Here is a 20,819-nt window from a genome sequence, read left to right as displayed (position 1 = left end):
TGACTGCTAGCAAGGTAGTTGCTTTTAGCATGGTCTGATCAGTCTGAGGAACTCAAGAGTATGTGGATTACCCCTCTCTCAAACAAACAAAAACAAAACCCACAAAGCTTGATGCAGCCTTACCTGACTAGCTAGAGAGAGTATAAATGCCCAGTCTTCTTGCCATTGTTCTTCCCTCAGTGAAAAATGTAAACCAAAGCTCTGGGAATACCACGATTCCCAGTCTTTCCAGCGTGTATAAAACCTGGCAAGCAAAAGGCAAAAAAAAAAAAATCATGATAAGTAGTAGCTTCAACCCAGCAGTATACTGACTGCTTCAGATGTGTAGGGGTTTGGTTTTTTGTTTTGTTTTGCTTTTTTTTTTTTGTTTTTGGTTTGGGTTTTTTTGTTGTTGTTGTTGTTTTGGGGGTTTTTTTTTTTTGGCAATTTCTGTCAGGAAATCAATGCCTACATTCTGTTAACAGGCATCTTTTAGCATATCTCCAACCAGAATTAAATTCACTACCTATCTGATTAACTCTAAAAGAGTGAAGAAAACAGTTTTACTGTTATTTAATAGTATCTATATTGATTCAGTAAACTCAAATCACTAAAGAGCCAGCCCTGGTACTCCATACCTATAATCTCAGCAGTACAGAATTTGCAGTCAGCCTAGACTGTGCAGTGAGACTCTGATGCAAAATCAAAGAAGATGGTCAAAATGTCATTTGAAGTATAAGACACAAAGATGCCATATTTTTTCTAATGATGTATCACTGTGTAAATACAATGTCTCTGAAACACCCACCCCATCATGTTCTTAATATCAAAATCACATGGGTCCTAGTAAGACAACTTGTAATCCCAACATTTTGGAGGTAGACATAGAAGAATCAGGAGCTGAAGAATGTAGAAAGGTTTAAACTAGTTTGGGCTATTTATGGCCTCCCTTACATCAAAAGGCCAAAACAAATATCATCATCTGAGATTTCTTTATGTCAATAAAATCTCATGATTATATGATAATTTAAAAAAATGTTACTTTAACTAGAAAAACCCTTCTTTATATTTAATATCCTTTAAGATGCCTTCATATAATTTAGGCAAACAACTCATAATTAAGTTTATATTAGGTATACAATTAGAAACAAAGACTGGGTATGGCAGTGGACACCTGTGATCCTAGTATATGGGGTTGAGACAAGAGACCTCCAAGTTCCATGGGTGACCAGCTGAAATTCTAATTAGAATTTCATGGACTAGGAAGATCACTTGAAGGAATTACCAATGTAATAGTATTAGAATCAGTGAATGAATGATTTAATGGAACTGAATCTAAAAATGCAAACAGCAAACTAATCTGGTACTGATGTGGTGACTGACACATAAATCTGAAGCAGATTTATGACAGATGTTTAGTCAAATTTTAAAAGCTTAAGACCAGAATTTTGCCATAATTGTTGTACAGTCTCCTATAACAACAAAACCAAACAATAACAACAAAACAAACAAACAAACAAAAAAAAAAACCAGCAAAACTGTTCAAGTAAGGACGACCATTTAAATTTGAAAGACCATATCTCTCTAAATCATTTAAATCCAGGGACAAGAAATAAAGAACAAGAAAGCTATAGCAGAGAAAAGTTAAGCATATCTTCAAAGTAATTTAATAAAGCTTATAAATTAAGCTTATAAAGTTCAGAGTTTCTAAAACATGATGCTTGTGGTGGTTTGAAAAGGCATAGCCCCTATAGACTTGTGTTTGAATGCTTGCACCATAAGGAGTGGCATTATTAGAAGGTATGGCATTGTTGGAGGACGTATATCACAGTGGGGGCAGGCTCTGAGGTCTCCTATGCTCAAGCTATGCCCAGTGTGGCACACAGTCTCCTTCTGCTGCCTGTGGATCAAGATGAAGAACTCTCAACTCCTCCAGCAACAAGTCTCCCTGCATGCTGCCATACTCTCCACATGATGATTCTCTGAAACTGAAAGCTAGCCCCAGAAAATTAAAAAAAAAAAAAAAAAAAAAAAAATCTAAAAACAAGTTTTAAATATTTTTTACACTCAAAATATTTAAGAGGATTTCTAATAAAATAACACTTTTTTTGAAAGAAAATATAAGCCTTTCTTTTTCACAATAGGTCAGTAGTCACAGCATTACATTTGAAGGGGAATAAATACAGTTTAAAAAGCTTAAGAAAAATATCAAAACCATTTATTCAAACTGGAGGTGTATAGTTAAAAATTTCCTTTAACGTGTGTGTGTGCGGTTGTTTAATATTTGATGTGTGTGAGTATATGAACCATAATGTATGAAGTCAGAAAACAACTTTCAGAGGTAGGTTCTCGCCTTCCACCATGGATCCTGAAGATTAAAGTCAGGTTGTCAGGCTTGGTAACAAGTTCTTTTACTTGTGGAACAATCTCACGAATCCAGAAGTTTCTTGGTTAGTGCTTAAAGTTATTTATGAATGAGACAGTTCTAAATTAGCCAAAAATTAAGCAATGACTACAATCAAAATTCAAGGAAGCTAAGAGTTCTCTAAATTACACATGCTCAAATAATCATATATATGTACTAAGACCAAATTCTCAACCCCTGGAGCTAATGGGCACACAACCTAAACCTAAGGTATAACCAAGTGGTATCAGGCAAATTTAGATTAATTTAAAAAAAAAAAAAAAGTCCTTGTCCATGGATTCTAAGACTTAAAACTACCAAATCTGACAGTATCCTTACCATTAATCTATAACTTCTATATGTGAATACAACCAAAATCCTGGCTAGCATTTTGTAAAATTGTTAAGCAAACCCTAAAGTTTATTCCAAAAAAAAAAAAAGTCTAAAAGATTCAGAATAAAAATTCTTCAAACAGAAGTATTAACTCAAAAAAGATTTACACTTATGATGGAAAAAAAAACAAGACTCCAAAAACAAACAAACAAACAAACTTCTTACAGGCAGTTAATTTTCAACAAAAGTGCCCAGAATGGAGAACAACAATTTTTTTCAGTAAACTGTACAATTAGATTTCTACAGAATCAAGGATCAAGGCCTACTGGCTTGCTCACACTGCTTTCTTAAACCATCCAGCACTACCTGCCCAGGGGTGGCAACACTTCCAGTGAGTTGGACTCACCCACATCAATCATTAAACAAGAAAATTCCCACAGGCTTGCCCAAAGGCCAATCTGGTAGGGGCATTCTCTCAATTCAGATTCCCTCTTCCCAAATGATTCTAACTTATATCAAATTGACAAAACACTAGAAAGCACATGCTTTCAACTAGAGGAGATACTGTTAGCTCTGACAACAATAGCATGTTTGATTTTAAAAATACTGACAAGTGACAGTTATTACAACCATGACTTTAGGGCTAGAGTAGGCTTAGTGGTTAAGAGCATTGGGTGTTCTTCCAGAAGATCCAGGTTCTATCCTCAGCACCCTCATGGCATCTCATAAGCATCTCTATTTCCAGTCCCAGGGGATATGATGCTCTTTTCTGGCCTCTAGGAGTACTTCATGCATGTGGTATACAGATATACTTGCAGACAAAACGCCCATACATACACACAAAATAATAATTACATTTTAAAATTAATGACTGTCCCAGGAAATACAAGCTACAGATAGAGGAAAACATTTACAGATCATGTATCTAAAGAGATACCTGAAACAAACGTATATCTGTACAGAAAAAGTAACTATGAAGATTTATCATAGAATGGTGGGGCCTAGCTCAGTAGTAGATGCTTGTTTCACATGCCTGAAGCCCTGATCTGAGAACCAAAAACCAAGTAACTAGAAAAAGCTGGGTAAATTAGAGAGGTATTTCAACAAAGAAGATTTATGAATGAACAATAAGCACATGAAAAAATATTTAGTATCATCATCCATGAGGTAACAAGTAAAGATACAACTTCATGTGCACAAGACTGTCCATAATCATATAACAAGTATTGATGAGGATGTGGAAAACGTGGACTTCAAATACATTGTTGACAGGTACTGTGAAATATAGTTTGGCCATTTGTTAAAACATTAAATATGAAACTGTATGACCCAACAATTTCATTCCTAGGTACCTATGCAAATATATTATTGACTGAAATATAAATATATTGTCCCACAGAAATTTGTACATGTCACAGTAGAATTATCTATAATAGCCAAAATGAAAATAAACCTAATGTCCTTCCACTGGTATACAGGTGATAAAAATATTTGCCTGTACTATGGAATATGCTTCCATAATAGACCATATATTTTATGATTTCATTTATATGCAATGTCCAAAAAAATATGTACAGGTAGAAGAAGCAGATGAATATTCCCCTGCAGCTGGGGCTTGAGAAACAAAAAGAACTAAAGACACAGGAGTTCTCTTTTGGGGTGATAAAAGCTCCATAACTCTGCTGCAGTGGTGCGTGTTAAACATCTGTAAGTAAAATAATAGGCAGTGAACAGTACACTTTAAACACTTTTTAGCGCAAATAGTACTTTAATAAAGCTACTGTTTTAGAAAACATTACAAATTCAGCCATAGAACTTATCAAAATTTTAGTCTTCTTTTTAGCATTTTTGATTATAGTATTTGTGGCAGCCTAGTATTAACTGTATGTATCCAGAGAGCACATAGCTGCATATGCATCTATACTTCAAACAGAATTTCTAGCAGTCTACACTGAAAAAAACTAACTTAAAATGATTACCAAATAAACAGTAATTACTCTAAAAGACTTCAGTGATTTTTTTCCCTTTATTAACAGATTATCCCAACCTGTTCCTCTGCGAAACTGGATAGATATTTCAATGAAATAGTGTCAGTTTTAATTGCCAATTTGACACCATCTAGAGTTGCTTGGGAAGCAAATCTCACTCAATGAAGGATCTTCAAGGCACAGCTGGCCTGTATGGAATTATACTGATTATGTTAATTGGGTTGGGAAGACCTGTCCATTGAGTATAGCACCATTTCCTGGGCAGGACAGCAGGATTATACAGAGTGGAAGATCCGAGACCTAGCATGCATGCACTGATTCATTGCACTCTGCTCATGATTATGAATGACCTGTTGCTTCAAGTTCCTGCCACCCTGACTTTCCCACAGCAATGAACTGTAATCTAGAATTATGAGCCCAATAATCTTTAAATTGCTTTATTCAGGGTATTGTATAACAGTTTCCTTTGTGGTGAATAATCTTTCATCTTGGAGGGAAATTTAAAACCAGATATTTACAGGGAGGTGGAACAGGATGTTCTAAGGAGAGGTGAATTAATTCTACAGGGAAGCATGTAAGACAGGTAGTTAACTCAAAATAGCTTCAGAAAGTCCCTGAAACTAACTAGACTCATTAGACCCCCATCTCCCCAAGAGAATATAAACAGTAAAGATTGCTAAGAGAGGACTGAGACAAGCCCAATTGCCTGGAAGAAGCAAGCTATAAGAAGCTCAGACCAACTGAGCCACCTAGAAAGAACCTGTTGAGCTGTGCAGTGTGCTCCAGGTTTCCAGTTTTTGTAAGCTGCCACCTATGCTGGGTGGGCTTTGGTAATACAGCTGTCTTTGAGTCATTTCTGGTCCTGTAAGTAATCCCTCACACATATATTCCTTTAAGTAATCACACCCCCAAAATAAAACTCACTGGTTCATCAAGCTGGACTTTACTTTGGTCTGTTGTGAGCTCCCTTTTCTAAGGTGTTTCGTCTCCCCAGGAAAAGTCTGTCATACAACACCAGATTATTTTATCACAGTAACAAGAAAGGAAATTAAGACAAAACAAAACCCAACAACAAAAGCAAGGATAATAAATACTGTATATTCAATCTTGAGAGCATCAGCTCAGATTACAGGTATCCAACAGAACTGCACATCTACAAACAGAAACATAAAAACAGCATAACTTAAAGTGATACAGGTTCACAAAATAGAACATTGCTTTCTCAGCCCTCACTAGGGATTTTACAGGGCAGAAGAGAATCTTCCTGGGTTACTTTGGATCATGCATATTAGCAACTCAACAAAGAGCAGCTTTAAAGGAGCTATACAAGTGTGATATTGGCTCCTCCTCCTAGCCTAGATCAGGACCCAAGTTTGCCCATGACTATTGCCATGGTAATAGTCATCTGTTGAGTTTAATGAACAAACTAGTCATTGAACCCCAAATCAAGAACAGTAATACTCCATCTCTTCTCATTTTATTTAGCTTGACCCTATTCCCAAGAACCAGAGGATATCTCTATGATCCTTGCTTTCAATTCAGCTTTTTATATGAACTCTAAAAATACCAAGAAAAGGTATCTCATAGCAGAGATTCCACAAGGGAGTATCAAGGCATACTTTGTATCAGGAGTCCTGTCTGCAAAATAGCTCTAGGTCTTCATCTTGATTATACATTAGAATCAAGACAACTGAGAGTTCTGCTGCAATGATATAGCAGCTCCTGTTTTCTAAGTCTAACAAAATGCCCCTACTAAGCTATTACCAGTCTGCCTTGGGTGATATGCCTGGTTTTGTATGGGGCAAAAATTTGAGACAGGGTCTCTATACATAGCCAAAAGGTGGCCTTATAGCCACTTCCATCCCAAGTTACATGGTTGGGGTTACAGAGGTATACCAGTAAGTATGTCCTGATCCAAACTGTTTTTCAAAGATTTGTAAGATGACAATGTTTACCACAGTAAAATTCCAGCTCAATTTTATCAGCACTAGAGAATATATATCCATTTTACAGGGCAATCACATTAAACTTACAGGATAGATCTGAGGGGTTGGGGGAGGGAGAGGGAAAGAGGGAGAGAAAGGGAAAGAGAGAGGGGGGAGGAAGAGAGAGAAGAAAAAGAAAAAGAAGAAAAAGAAAAAGAAAGGAAAAGAGCCATCACAGAAACCAAACCAATCACATCCCCATAGTTTAGGAAGGAACTGACAAACTCTCCCACACAACCAGAGAGAGAGATCTTTAAAACTATTTTATGTAAGAATTAGGAAGATGGCTCAATAGTTTTTGTTTGGTTGGGTTTTGTTGTTGTTGTTGTTGTTGCTGCTGCTGCTGCTTTTTGACAGGGTTTCTCTGTATATCTCTGGCTGTCCTAGAACTCGCTCTGTAGACCAGGCTGTCCTGGAACTCAGAGACTTGCCTGCCTCTACCTCCTGAATGCTGGGATTAAAGATGATCACAATCACTGCCTGGCTGAGATGGCTCAATAGTTTAGAGTACTTGCTGCTCTTCTAGAGGACCTGAGTTTGATTCCCAGCACTCTACAGCTCAAAATGTCTGTAACTTCAGCTCCAAAGGATCCAATATTCTGGCTTCCTTGGGTACCAGACATATACAAGGTACACAGACACAGATGTAGACAAAATCCCTATACACATTTAAAAAAATTATATGTGAGAAGAAAAGTAGTCCACTACTATAAGGTTACTGACCAATAAGTGCAGTTCTACCCTGAAACAAGGCTGTCAGCTCACCAATGAGAACAGTCATGCAGGCTGTCATGCAGGGCTTTCCGAAGCACCGAGTCTTTGTCATAAATGCCCCAGGTAGCTTGTAGTACTGAGTCAAGTAAACAATCTCCGGCAGTCCGGTTCCAAAGTGCATACAGTCTACTGTCCAAACGTGTAGCCAACTCCAAAGACCAGTTTATAATTGGAGATTCTTCCTCTAGCTCTATGAAAAATTTAAATAATACATTCATTTTCATGTCTACATAATTACAAAATATTTAGTGGGCTAAAAATATTACCTACAAGAATATTTATATGTAATTTATTAATGTAAACTTTCTAAATAAGTGAAATATATTATGGTTCTGTAATAAATAATCTAAGTTCCAAATCCTTTACAATTTTGTTTTCCAAAAATGTTTAATACAGAAATATATTCATTCTAGAGTAAGTTGTAAAAAACAAAGTATTTTAAGATTTAATATCTGTGTTTATTTACTCTATAACAGTCAAAGGCAATGAATGTCTTTTCTGTTTTGCAGTGTTAGTTTTAGGGCTGGGGGTCAAATCCAGAACCTTGCATTTGAAACTACTATGACTCTACATCTTTAATTTAAAACAAGGCAAGACAACTATACAATCAACTACTTCCTACGTTATACAGAATGAAACAGCTAGTTGGATAAAAGGTAAATCACAGCACTCATCACACCCATACCTTTTTGAACATCTCTATCAAGCACCTCATCGAATAATTTTTCTTGAACTGTTGGAGGCAAATCTTCAATATCTGCATAGAAAAATCAGACTTAAAAGCGGTTCTTGTGTTTAATAACTTAATAAGTGGAATGCTAACCTCTGATAAAAATAACCCCTTTCTACTGAAGTTGTCAGATACCTGTATTTAATGTTGTATGAAACACAATTATGTATATGTAGTTTCCTTTCTGGGTTTCATTACTAAAATTCTTAAAGTTAATATAAAAAATAAGGTATAGACAAAAATTACTTATACATTTTAATTTGTTCTTTCTCTTCATATGGGCAGTTTCTGCACAAACTTACTATTTTCAAAATTAAGAATTTTCTCATAAAAGTTAATGAACCTTGGCATTTTGACACAATACTTTGGTAACCTTCCTCAAACATTCCATGTTCTGTTCAGGTTACTTAATAGAGCACTCTAGTGTAATAAAAAAGTATTACCCTTAAAAACCCTTTGGGGGAGCTGAAGAGATGGCTCAATGGTTAAGAGAACTGGTTGCTCTTGCAGAAGACCCCAGGTTCAATTCACAGCACCTACATGATGGATTATAACCATCCTTAACTCCAGTTCCAGGGAATCTGTTACCCTCTTCTGACCTCTGAGGACACCAGGCACACAGGTATACATGTACACACACAGACAAAACATTCATACACATACATTAAAATTTAAAAATCTAAAATATATATACATTATCTTTTAAATAGTATTTTTGTTTCTTTTTTTCTTTTTAATGTATTTACAGTTTGGCAAGATGGCTCAGGAGGAAAAGTCACTTGCCACCAAGCCTAATTACTTGAGTTCAATCTCCAGGATCCACATGATGAAAGGAAAGAACCAATTCCAGTAAGTGGTCCTCTAACCTCAACAACATGCCATGGCTAACATGTACACACACACAAGGTAAATGCATATAATAATGATATCTTAAAAAATAATGTTAAGATGAGCTTAATAGACAATACATTTCGATGAAATTTACTGATTTTAAAAGGCTTCATGTTTAACCCTTAGAAAAAATGAAAATAGTTCCGTACCATAGAATCTTTACTTATTGGGTATTTATTCAATATTAATCCATAAAGGGCATCCTCTAAACATTTCAACTAAAAACATTAACAAATACTTCACAAATACAGCAGAAATTAATAAATAAAAAGCAGTGACATGCTCAAGGGTACTAGTATTTTTAACTCAAATAACCTAACCCATTAAAAGCCTATATCCTAATCCTAATCCTAATTCTTAATAGTAGCAATGAGTATGTAAACAGACAGACTTGAAAATAAAGGAAAAATTAAAAATAAGAGACTGAAAAAGAATATTCAAAAATAAAAGGGGAAAATAAGTGTATGTATGTTTGTCTTTAATATGCCAGGTATGGCAGCACATGCCTTTAATTCCAGCACGCAAGAGGAGAATCTCTTTGAGTTCAAGGCCCAGCCAGAACTACACAATGAGGTCCTATCTCAATAAAAAAAAGGGGGTGGGGAGGACTTGCTGTCTTCTAATAATCAAAATGTTTGTTTACAAGCAGTTCTTGTATGAGTCACTTCAAGAGTAAAAGGAACAGTCAGATCGTAAGATCCTAACCTATGGGGCTAGCAAGATGCCTCATCAGTTAAAAGCACTGGCTGCTCTTCCAGAGGACCCAGGCTTGATTCCTAGCACGCACATAGCAGTTCACTATTGCTTCTAACTCCAGTCCGAGGGATCTGACACCCTCTTCTAGCCTCCATGGGTATCAGGCACACATGTGGAGCACAGATATACATGTAGGCAAAACATCCATCCGTACACATAAAATAAAAAACTTAAAAATCCCAACTTACTTGATCTCTTATAAAACTGTATTTTTACCCCACATAAAAATGTAACCTTAAGAAAACAGAGATTGCTTTTCATAATAAATTTCGGGGTTACCTGCTGGTAATGTAAATGTTACAAGGTCAGTCAGAAAATAGCAAGCAAAATCCCCCTTTCTCTGGTGAAGAGAAGCAGCTATTTCTCTCCGGATTTGTTCTGTCAGTTCAGGACACACCATTGCTGGAATACACTTTGCTGCTTGTTGAGACACCTTAAATACAGAAAGAAACTTCCCTCTGTATCTTATATATCATAAATAGAAACAAAACACAATAGCACTTAAAAGCAAAATTTTCTCCAACTTCATTTTTAATCTTATATGTACTGGGCATTATTTCCTTGCCAATGGACATTTACATCATCAGGACGACTGTTCAAAAAAACAGTCATTAAATGTAGAATGGCAACAAATGGTATAGATTCCAACTATACCAACTGTATTTAGTGTATGGAACAGGGAATGATGGCACACACTTGTAATCATATCAGTTGAAAATCTGAGGTTGGAAGATCAGGAGTAAGAGGCCTGCCTCAGCTAATCTCAAACCAACCAACCAACCAACCAACCAACCAACCAACCAACCAACCAACCAGCCAGCCACCTCTGCAGGAACTAAGTTATAAGGAAGGCTATCTATTTATAAGTAAAAGCAGATGCTGAGTGAGCCAGTCAGTTTTGCTCTCTGCTGTTAGCAATCTCATGACAATATGCTGGTTTTCTCTTTACTAAAAACAAAACAAAACCCTTCATATCATAAATGAGACTAGAGCAGCATGTCTTATAGTAATCTACTGAAAGTACATTTTGGTAACAGTATCACCTGCACATTACCGCTGTTAAAGGAGCCAGAATTGGTAAGCAGAATTAAGACAGCTACAGGAGCCCTTATTTTGATTTTATTGAGTGCCAGTACTATAAAATTTTTTGTTACATTCTAGCTCCATGAACCTAGAAATTCAAAGTTCAAGTAACTGAAAATTAAGAAACAATTATCAAGTATTTTCAGAATGGACTATTTGTCAGATAATACTACTAACATGAATAGCCCAAATTCTTTTTTAAACCAACATACAATGGACCTTGAATATATTTCAAGAAAAGCTTGAAACATTCCCTTCACTATCATCCTCAAACCCTGAAACCTGTTTCTTATCTCTCCTTTGACCTCAACCATCCTTCTTAGGTCAGTTGTGCTCAACCTGGAGTCTATAAATTGGAAAAGATCCACGGAGTTTAATACACAAGAATCCTTTACTTTTCTTAACTAATGGCCTAAACTATAAGGCATTTTCTTGTAATAAACATTATCCAGAAGAACTTGGTTCTGTGCTTTTTCTATAAACATACCCTCTTTGATCAGATTTGCGCCCTACCTTTGTACCCTCCCTAATGGCCCCTTTTAAACAATCGTTGGGAGCACCTATACTTTCCACTGAAACAAAAATTTAACACTAATTTTGTTCTTAACCTCAACCAACACTTCTCTTCCCTCTCCCTAAGTTGGTCTATCAGCCCCAGAAAATATTACACAAGTGAAAATAATGAGTTTCTTAAATTGATTCATAAAACTGGGCATTGCCTTTAATCTCAAGCAGGGAGGCAGAGTTCAAGTTCTATGAGTTCAAGGCCAGCTAGGATTACATAGTGAGGCCCTGTTTAACTTACACACACACACACACACACACACACACACACACACACACACACACACACACACAAAACCAACTCAGGAACCATAACTTCCACTTTGATAACATTTCTGCATCTTCTCTTCAGTCATCTGCTTTAGGTGACACCAGCTGCCACAAAGAGTACTGTGAATGAACCCACATAGCAGGATTTAAGCCTGTAGCCAATAGGCCCTTGTGGATGAGCCTGCTGGAAGCAGATCCTCTAGCACTAGTCAAGTTTGCTGACTACAGTCCTGGCCAACAGCTTGACAATACCAAGTATGTATGGGTAAGTGCATGCATGTGTATGTGTATGCACATGTGTATGAGTACCAGTACACATTATTCAAATGCGTTTAGAACCTAGATGTTGATGTCATGTGTATTCCTCATGACTCTCCATTTTATTTACTAGATAGGGTCTCTCACTGAGCCTGGAGCTTATATTTCAGTTAGCCTAGCTAGCCAGCTTGCATCAGGAAACTTATGTCTCTGCCTCCTGAGTGCTGGGATTATAGGAGACCCCCATGCCTGTCCAACATTTTTGTGGGTGCTGAGGATTTAAACTCTGATCTGTACACTTAGAGGGCAAACACTTTTCCCACAGAGTCATCTTCCAGGCCCTCTCATGGTACTCTGACCTAAGCCACTCAGCTAAGATTCCCAACTCCTACAAAATGTTTAAGTAACAAAATGTTTTAAGCTGCTAAATTTTGAAGTAATTTGTGACATTAACAATAATGAATTCATAGATACTTTAGCACCATCTCACCATTAGTCCCCAGTCTGCTTTTAAGAGCCCAGTAACTAGAATGTCCCATTTGAGCCCTGTGTTCACAAGCCCAAGGAAATCTATGAATATCCTAAAGATTTTAACTCTGTCTCAAGGCCATCTTCTGTATCTGGTCACATGCCACCATCAGCAACTACACCAACCACAGTGACATCCCCTGCAATGCAACAATTTTGGTAGGCATTAGACCACCAATACAGTCACATTTAGGACACCACAAAGATACTGTATTCTAACCCATGTTTCAAAAATTTAATCCCTTTACTCAACAGATCCTTTTTAATAATGCCTATCTTTTTTTTAAAAGATTTACTTATTTCATGCATGTGAATTCACTGTAGTTGTTTCAGACACACCAAAAGAGGGCATTGGATTCCATTACAGATGGCTGTGAGCCACTATGTGGTTGCCGGGAACTGAACTCAGGACCTCTGGAAGAGCAGTCGGTGCTCTTAACCTTTGAGCCATCTCTCCCGTCCCATAATGCATATCTAATACTCAGCAACCTGCCTACTGTTTCATTACAGTATCCACTCTTTCTGAACTTCCCTTCCTTGAGTCTACACAACCTCTTACCCTGATGTCACTGGGATCTTATCAAATTGAACGTAATGGCTAGCCAATAAAATCGAGTTTCAGCTATCTTGCATATTTTTTAAATCTCCATACAGTATCTTATATACTGGCAAATTTGAATAATCAATTTATATACATATACAAAGTATACCCAGAAAATGTGTAGTGACAAAAACTGAATCCACAATTATTTTTTCTGTACTTTAATTCTACATCTCTTATTATGAAAAATCTCTTATATGAATAATAAAGTCATTATCTTCAGGAATATGATTCCTTCTACCTTTATAGTCTACTTAACTCAATTCTCCCCCAAGCTTACTTCACATGCTAACTTCTATTCCTCCTCAAGAAATTTGATGAAATGGTATTCAGGTGCCTTACATGCACAAGGTCCATCCCTAACATGACATAAATCAGGTATGGTGGTGCACATCTCTAATTCCAGTGCTCAGAAGGTGAAGGAAGGGTTAGAAGTTCAAGGTTATCCTCAGTTTCATAGCAAGTTAAAAGCTACTCTGGGATATATGAGATCCTGTGAAGGGGAAGGAAAGGCAGAAGGAGGAGCAGGAGTAGGGAGAGAAGGAAATTTGCTGAAATATGATTTGCTCTAAACATAAAGGGAAAGTACCTCCCAAGTTCTTTCCTAAGTATTCAAATGGTCATCAGCTCACACTATAAAGAATTACCCATTCATGTCCCTACTTCTCTAGAAACTCAATAAAGGAAGAGTTGGCATACTTACAATTATATCCTCCTCAGCCACAGAGCTTGGCACATAGCAGAAGTACTAAATAAATATTTTTTAGTTGAATGAACAAATAAAAGATAAGTCCCCCGTGTGTTTTAATCAAACCTAATGACTCAAATACTGTGGAGAAAAATCCTGCTTCAAAAGGCTACATTGCTAGAACAATGGTGTACATAAGCAACTTCATCAACTCAGAAAACTGTATGCATATGCATTTCAAAGCAAGATGTGGTATATATGGAGGATCACTTGACCCTGAAAGACCAAGGCCAGTCTAGGCAGCACAGTAATATCTCATCTCAAAACAGGAAGAGGGTATATTGGTAAAACAGCCTATAATCTAAACACTTGGGAGATGGAACAGAAGGAATAGGAGTTTAAGGATATCCTTGGCTACTTACAAAGCTCACCCTGAGTTACATGAGACCCTATCTTTTAAGAAGCAAAATCCAAACAACAAAAAAAACACCACACCAGGGAGGGTGTCTTCTTTAAAATACAAAGAAGAAGCTAGCATGAAAGATGGCTCTGTAGTTAAGAACACTGGCTGCTCTTTCAGAGAACATGGGTTTGGTTCCTGGCACCTACACAACATCTTGCAACCAACTATAACTCCAGTTCCAAGGGGTCTAACACTATCTTCCAACCTCTGAAATCATTGCACTCACATTGTTCACACATATACATACACAAAAGCAAAAGACTCATATACAATAAATAAAAATAATTCTTGAAAAAAACTTTTAAAATCTCTTAAATGTAAAATGATTTTTAAAAGCAAGTAAAAATATTTAAAATATTTAAGAAAAGTTTGAGAAAACATTGTCACATTAAAAATAAAAATTAGGGCTTGGGATATAGCTCAGTGATAAAATATTTGCCTAGTATATGCAAGGCTCTTTATCCAACCCACAATATAACAACAAAAACAATAAATAATGAGAAAAACTAAAGAACTTATTTCTTCAATATATAAGAACATTATTAAAGCTGGTGACAGTTCAGTGGTAATACATATATTTACCTAACACAAACAACCTCTAAATTCAATAACCAAAATGCCACACTTACCTCTGTAAGCAGTATCGCTAACATGTCCTGCCTCTGAAAGCGAATGGCCAGGTGTACCAGAGTATAGCCAACATCAAAAGCAGAAGGACGGTTCAGCAAGCGTACTTCATCTGCAGTAAGCTGGCGTGCAATATCACCTCCTGATGTCTTGTATGCTTCTATGGCTGCTAAATCACCTTCCACAACCCCTAAAACAAGCACCAACAGAGAAAAACACTTAATTTTTTTTTTCAAGAGGTATATACATGAAGTGACCATACTAAACTCAAACATTTCTTTGGTCCTTCCTGGATCCTGGGACATCATTTATACATCCTAAAGAAAGTAAGAAAAATTAGTATTTCCCTACCATTTCAAAATTTCTTTCCAGACTAGAACTGCCTATTTTGGCACTTACCTCACATTGTGGCTAGGCTCCATGCTGTGGCAAGCTCTAAAGAACTACTAGACTACAATAAGTAGATTAAAATTAATAAGGACGACCTAGTTTGAGAAACTAGACTTCACAGAAGAAATGAACCTTTATTGTTTTGTACTGATCCTGACAGCAAAACCCAAAGAGATATACATGAGCTTCCAATCGGTGTTTGGCTGTTTCTGCCCTTTACCTGCTGCCTTTTTATTTATTTTTTTAATAAAAAGAATTATTTACTTATTTTAGGTATAGGAGTACACTGTAGCTGTCTTCAGAAAGACCAGAAGAGGGCATCAGGTCCCATTACAGATGGCTGTGAGTCTTTGCTGGGAATTAAACTCAGGACCACTGGAAGAGTGGTCAGTGCTCTTAACTGCTGAGTCATCTCTCCAGCCCCCTTTACCTGCATTTTTAAAGCAGAATAAAACAAACACAGAGCTTTCTACTGTGCTCTGTAGATCTAAAATAATTTCCATTTTAAGTAAAAATTGACAGCATTTTGAATTCAGAATCTCCTAAGACTTCTTCGTATATGTTACAAATTGTTCAGGAATAGCCTAGGTGTATTGATTCACAACTGTAATTGCAGCCCTCTACTTAGGAGGTAAAAGCAAGAGGACAGTGTGTTCATGACAAGCCTGGACTACAACAGCGATTTTTCAGGCTAGCCTATGTTAGAGAGACAATGTCTCTAAAGAAAGTGGATAGTGTATACCTTTAATCCCAGCACTTGGGAGGCAGAAGCAGCCAGCCAGCCTGGGTCTATACAGTGGGGTGGGGCGGGGAGACCAGGATAGTTGTTAAAAAATAAAAACTTATACAATTTTAAATATCCTAAAATAAAACAATTAGAATATGAATGTAAAATAAATACCATTTTTCAAAGCCATAAACCTTCTATTCCCATTAAACTATTTTATTAACCTTAGCACAAATTAATGTTAAGTAAAGAAAGTACTTACCTGAACAGTATGGATAAGAACAGCCTTGAGGGGGGTGACAGTGCATACTAACTTTTAATAAATAAAGTAAAACAAATTACCAAACTGACTATTTTTCTGTTTCCTAAGTTATGTCAGAAAAAAAAGTTCTTCCAAGTAAAATACTAAAATTAACTAAAAATATTCTTAGTGTGCTTTTAAAAGGCATTTTAATTGCCATTTTGAATTAGGAATTGACATAAAGGTATTCTTTATAAATGGTATAACACAACAGTCACCTCTCTATTAAAGAAACCAATCTTAAAATTGATCATTTAATTTTCACACTCATTGAATGTCTGTGATGTTGTGTACTCTAAGTAATATGAGAAGCACAAAAGACAGTAAGTACATGACACCAATCTTTCCAAAAATCCTTTAAAATCACATCTGTGAAACATGAATGAAGGTCAGCTTTACAAGTTTTCAAACTCTGAAGTCATGGATCTTTTCTACAAATCTAACCCTGTCCCCAAACCCCAACATGTACATACAAACTGTTCAGGTTAGGGTTCATGAGAATGCATACATGATGTTGTGGACTGTATAGTTCTAGTTCTTAGGTGTCTCACACAGGTTTCAGTGAGTCTAAGAGCTTAACAAGCACCTAAGTAATAATAACAAAACTTTTCAACTCAAACTATAAATAAAAGCCCACTACATTTAGGCTGGGAGTGAAGCTTGCCCCATGGCAGACCTTTTGCCATGCATAAAGACCTAGATTAATCCCAAAACCACGAAAGCAAAGCAACCAACTATAACTCTCATGTTATTAAATAAGAATGTCACCAGGCAGTGGTGGCATACACCTTTAGACCCAGCCTGGTCCACATAACTAGTTCCAGAACAGCCTGGGCTACACAGAGAATCCCTGTCACAAAAATAAAACAAACAACAAAAAAGAATGTCTTCTTACAAAAATTTTAGTTTGCATTTTGGGCCAATACATTGCTTGCCACACAGTTCAACTATAAATGCCAACCTTAATCCACTTTAAACATAAAAACTTCAAAATATCCTTGTGAAAAACAGTGCCCTAGAAATCACTAGTAAAGTTAGCATAAAAAAACATAACATCATCCTGAAGCATGAAGTTTTAAGAGTAGTTATAAGTAGTACTATTTAAATTAAAATCATCTATCATTAAAGAGTTTACTATTTCTAATTATGTTCAAGTATACAAAATGCCTAAAAATAATTTAATATAGTTTATAATATTTAAATTGGGTATACTCACCATCTCCTTTTATTTCTGTAATTTATGTTGATTGATAGGTCCTCTCAATGTAGCCCAAGTCTAGAATTCACTGTACTAAAGGAGGACCTCAAACTTGAGGTAATTCCACCTAAGTTTCCCAACTGATAGGACTACAGGCATATGCCACCACACCCTACTCTACAGTCTTTACAAAGTCAAGTGTTTCTCCCTTTCAGTCCTATAAGAGCTGGAACTAGGGATGAAGTATAATTCAGGGACAGCACATATATCTAGCAATCAAAAGACAATGGGTCCAATCCCCAACATAGGAAGAAAAAAACACTACGTCTCTGTACCTTTTACAGATTTTGGCTTAAAACCTAAAAATATTATCTATTTATAAAATATGTATCACACATAAAATGCTCCAAGTTCTGAAAGTAGCCCAAGAGCTTGATCAATATTCCTGAATAGACAAAGGAAGATTTAGCCATGTGTATAATATATAGACATGTATGAAATTGTTGCATGCTTGAATCTTTTTCCCCCAAATTTACAAATATGAAGTAATCTAAAGCTAAATACTAAGTGACTTCTTTCTTTGGTTTGGAAGAAGAGATGATCCTCTAAATCTCTGCCTTTACTCTTCAGCTAAGTCACTGTAGAGTTGGTGTCTTAGAAGTTCTTAATTCATTTCCTTACTCAAGTTTCTGAAGGACTTCTGAAATTAGCATTGGCACATGGGGTGAGGAGATCAGACCAATGGCACACCAAACTATGCAAACTTCACCGGGAACTACAACTGACATTACTGCCTGCCTGTCTTCAACATATCCTTTCAAAAACTAAACTGAACTCTATATAACATGTTTCACACCTCAGAAAGCTGAGTTACATACACAGAGCCAGTAAGAATTTTCATTTGAACATCAAAAATACTGAATTCTCCCCTCCCACTCAAGTTTTTGTTAAAACTCAAGCAGTACTATCCTATTGTTCCCAAAAACACAGACTGCAGACAGAGGAGACAGAAGAAAAAGACTCCAACCTTCCCAGCATACAAACAGGTACAATATACCTCTTTTAAATAACACTTTGGAATATGTAATTCCATTGCATTCTTTATCCATAAGAGCTTATAGTTTAACTGGTAAATTTTCATCTACAAGGATTAATAAATTTATTACAGTTTATCAAAGTCCTTGAGAGCATCATGAAACTGTCCACATTTTGTTAAATCTTACTACGTATTGCTCAAAAAGAACTACTGATCAGGTTTAGAGTCTCTTCACTTGAGTTCTCACTGTAGGGTTGATGTTTAAGAGTACCGATCTAGCTTGTATCAGATAATTAATTTTAGCCACATTTTTCTGCTTAGCAGGTGGGAAGGTAACACAACCACAAAAATGTCCTTGAGGTCTTTACATTTTTAGCAACTTCTAACATCAGGGATAAAAGAAAAACCAGAAGCATTGAAGGCAGGAAAGGGCAGCAAATAAATGTTAAGTGATAAAGCCACACTTTATAGAACAAAGGCTGTGCGGGGTAGGCTGGGAGTAGGGAAGTTAATCCATTCTAAGAAAAGAGACAGGTATTATCTATACCTTCTCTTTAGGCTTCTGACTACTCATAATGTCCCCCAAATTAACTGAAATACCTTAGTATTCTTTACTTTAACAAACTTTTATTGTGTGTTTCCTGTCCCTCCTTCGTACTATTATCATAAAGGCATATTAAAAAAAAAAAAAAGGAAGCACTCTGAGATTAACTCTAAACTAACCAACAACCTAAAACTGACCCATAATATCATCACACCCTCAAAATTAGCTGATTACTGTCAATCAGAAATGAGGAGAATGTTAATGTACTTCTTAAATTATTCAGACTTTAAGTAAATGAAAGTATATAGCATATTACTAGCTGCCAAATAAAATCTTTAAGAAGCAGCCACAGCAGGAATAGCTCACATCACATTGTCTGATAAAATGGGCCAGAGTGGAGCCTAACATATTTTGAAGCCATGGGTCAGACTCACTGAGGACTTCACAGCTACTATGGAACTCCATTGGTTAGCATCTGGAGCTGGCTCATTAAATGTTTAGATAATGGACTTATTTTTCCCCCATATATGGCACAGTTTTCAAAGTTTTGCCTTATTTTCCTTTATGACATAAAATCATAATGGTAACTAACTTTGAAAAAAATGCCAAATGGTAAAAAAAAAGCCAGGACTTACCTGAACCCACATGGGCCAGCTCAACACTACCCTGGAGTTCTATGGTAGCTGTGTAACATCACAGCATGGTTTATGCTGTGGGGTGAGGGTGGACCTGGAGACAGCAGGCACAATTTCAGGAACCCTTAAAGAGAAAAGTTAGTTTTAAGTGGTAGTGTTCAGAATGTCCTGCAGGATGGTCAGCAGAAAGATGCAGACGTGGCTGGCTGTATTGACTAGGCAGCTTTCTTTTCCTAAGGCTTATTTAATTGACTTTGAATATTAATAGGAAACTATTCCACCCGGTAACTATTTTTTAAAATATCCTTAGATATAGTTTAATCATAACCTGGGCTCAAATATTTGCAAGAAATTCTTTTAATGCTCAAACAAGAGTTGCATTGTGTGTATGTGTATGAGAGAGAGAGACAGAGGCAGAGACAGAGACAGAGACAGAGACAGAGACAGAGAGACTCTACAGAAGTCAGATGAAAATGTCAGTGTCCTACTCTCTCACCTTCCATCTTATTACTTAAAGACAGTCTCTCACTGAACCTGGAGACAGGCTAGTAAGCCAGAAAGCCCACAACCCTAGAGTTATAAAGAAAAGGAGTTACATGTTCATGGCTACTCTTGGCTTTTTACATAGGATCTAAACTAAGGTCTTCATGCTCACACAGCAAGCACTCTTACCCATTTAAGCCATCTCTCCAAGATGAAAAGCTGAATTTTATTTTAAATGCCCTTTGTATTTTTAACTGTGCCTTTAAACACTCACAGACATAATTACAGAAATAATTTGAACAGACCAGACAAACTACCTAATTGCATTTTTCACATTATAACCAATGTCAACAAGCTCAGATCTGCCATTTCTATTACTTCAACAGTGTTTCGGAACAACGACCTTCCAAAAAAAAATCAATGAGGTATCAGAAACTGAAAATAATTATTATTTGTATTTTATATGTATGAGTGTTTTGCCTGCATTCCTGAATACATATGTACTATGTACATGCCTGGCACCAGAGGAGACCAGAAGGTGTTAAATCCCTGAAACTGAAATTACAATCAGTGAGCTGCAATG

The 20,819-nt window shown here is 36.4% G+C and overlaps 1 protein-coding gene across 8 annotated transcripts in view; it reads right to left on the bottom strand.

Annotated features, from left to right (window-relative positions):
- The window catches only part of Zranb1 (zinc finger RANBP2-type containing 1), a 56,834-nt gene that overhangs the window by 4,694 nt on the left and 31,321 nt on the right, over positions 1–20,819 (bottom strand). For all 8 annotated transcript variants that reach the window (XM_076912141.1, XM_076912133.1, XM_076912147.1 and 5 more), the window contains 5 exons: positions 14,925–15,112; positions 10,120–10,273; positions 8,149–8,220; positions 7,455–7,653; positions 124–244 (listed from right to left, as the gene is read on the bottom strand). In XM_076912141.1, the coding sequence (XP_076768256.1) occupies positions 124–244; positions 7,455–7,653; positions 8,149–8,220; positions 10,120–10,273; positions 14,925–15,112 (734 nt within the window). The remainder of the gene's footprint in view (positions 1–123; positions 245–7,454; positions 7,654–8,148; positions 8,221–10,119; positions 10,274–14,924; positions 15,113–20,819) is intronic.

Source organism: Arvicanthis niloticus, chromosome 1, assembly GCF_011762505.2.
Source record: "Arvicanthis niloticus isolate mArvNil1 chromosome 1, mArvNil1.pat.X, whole genome shotgun sequence".
In the NCBI taxonomy this organism is placed as follows: domain Eukaryota; kingdom Metazoa; phylum Chordata; class Mammalia; order Rodentia; family Muridae; genus Arvicanthis; species Arvicanthis niloticus.
Note: the sequence above shows the minus strand (reverse complement) of the source record. Positions and strands in the feature narration are given on the sequence as shown.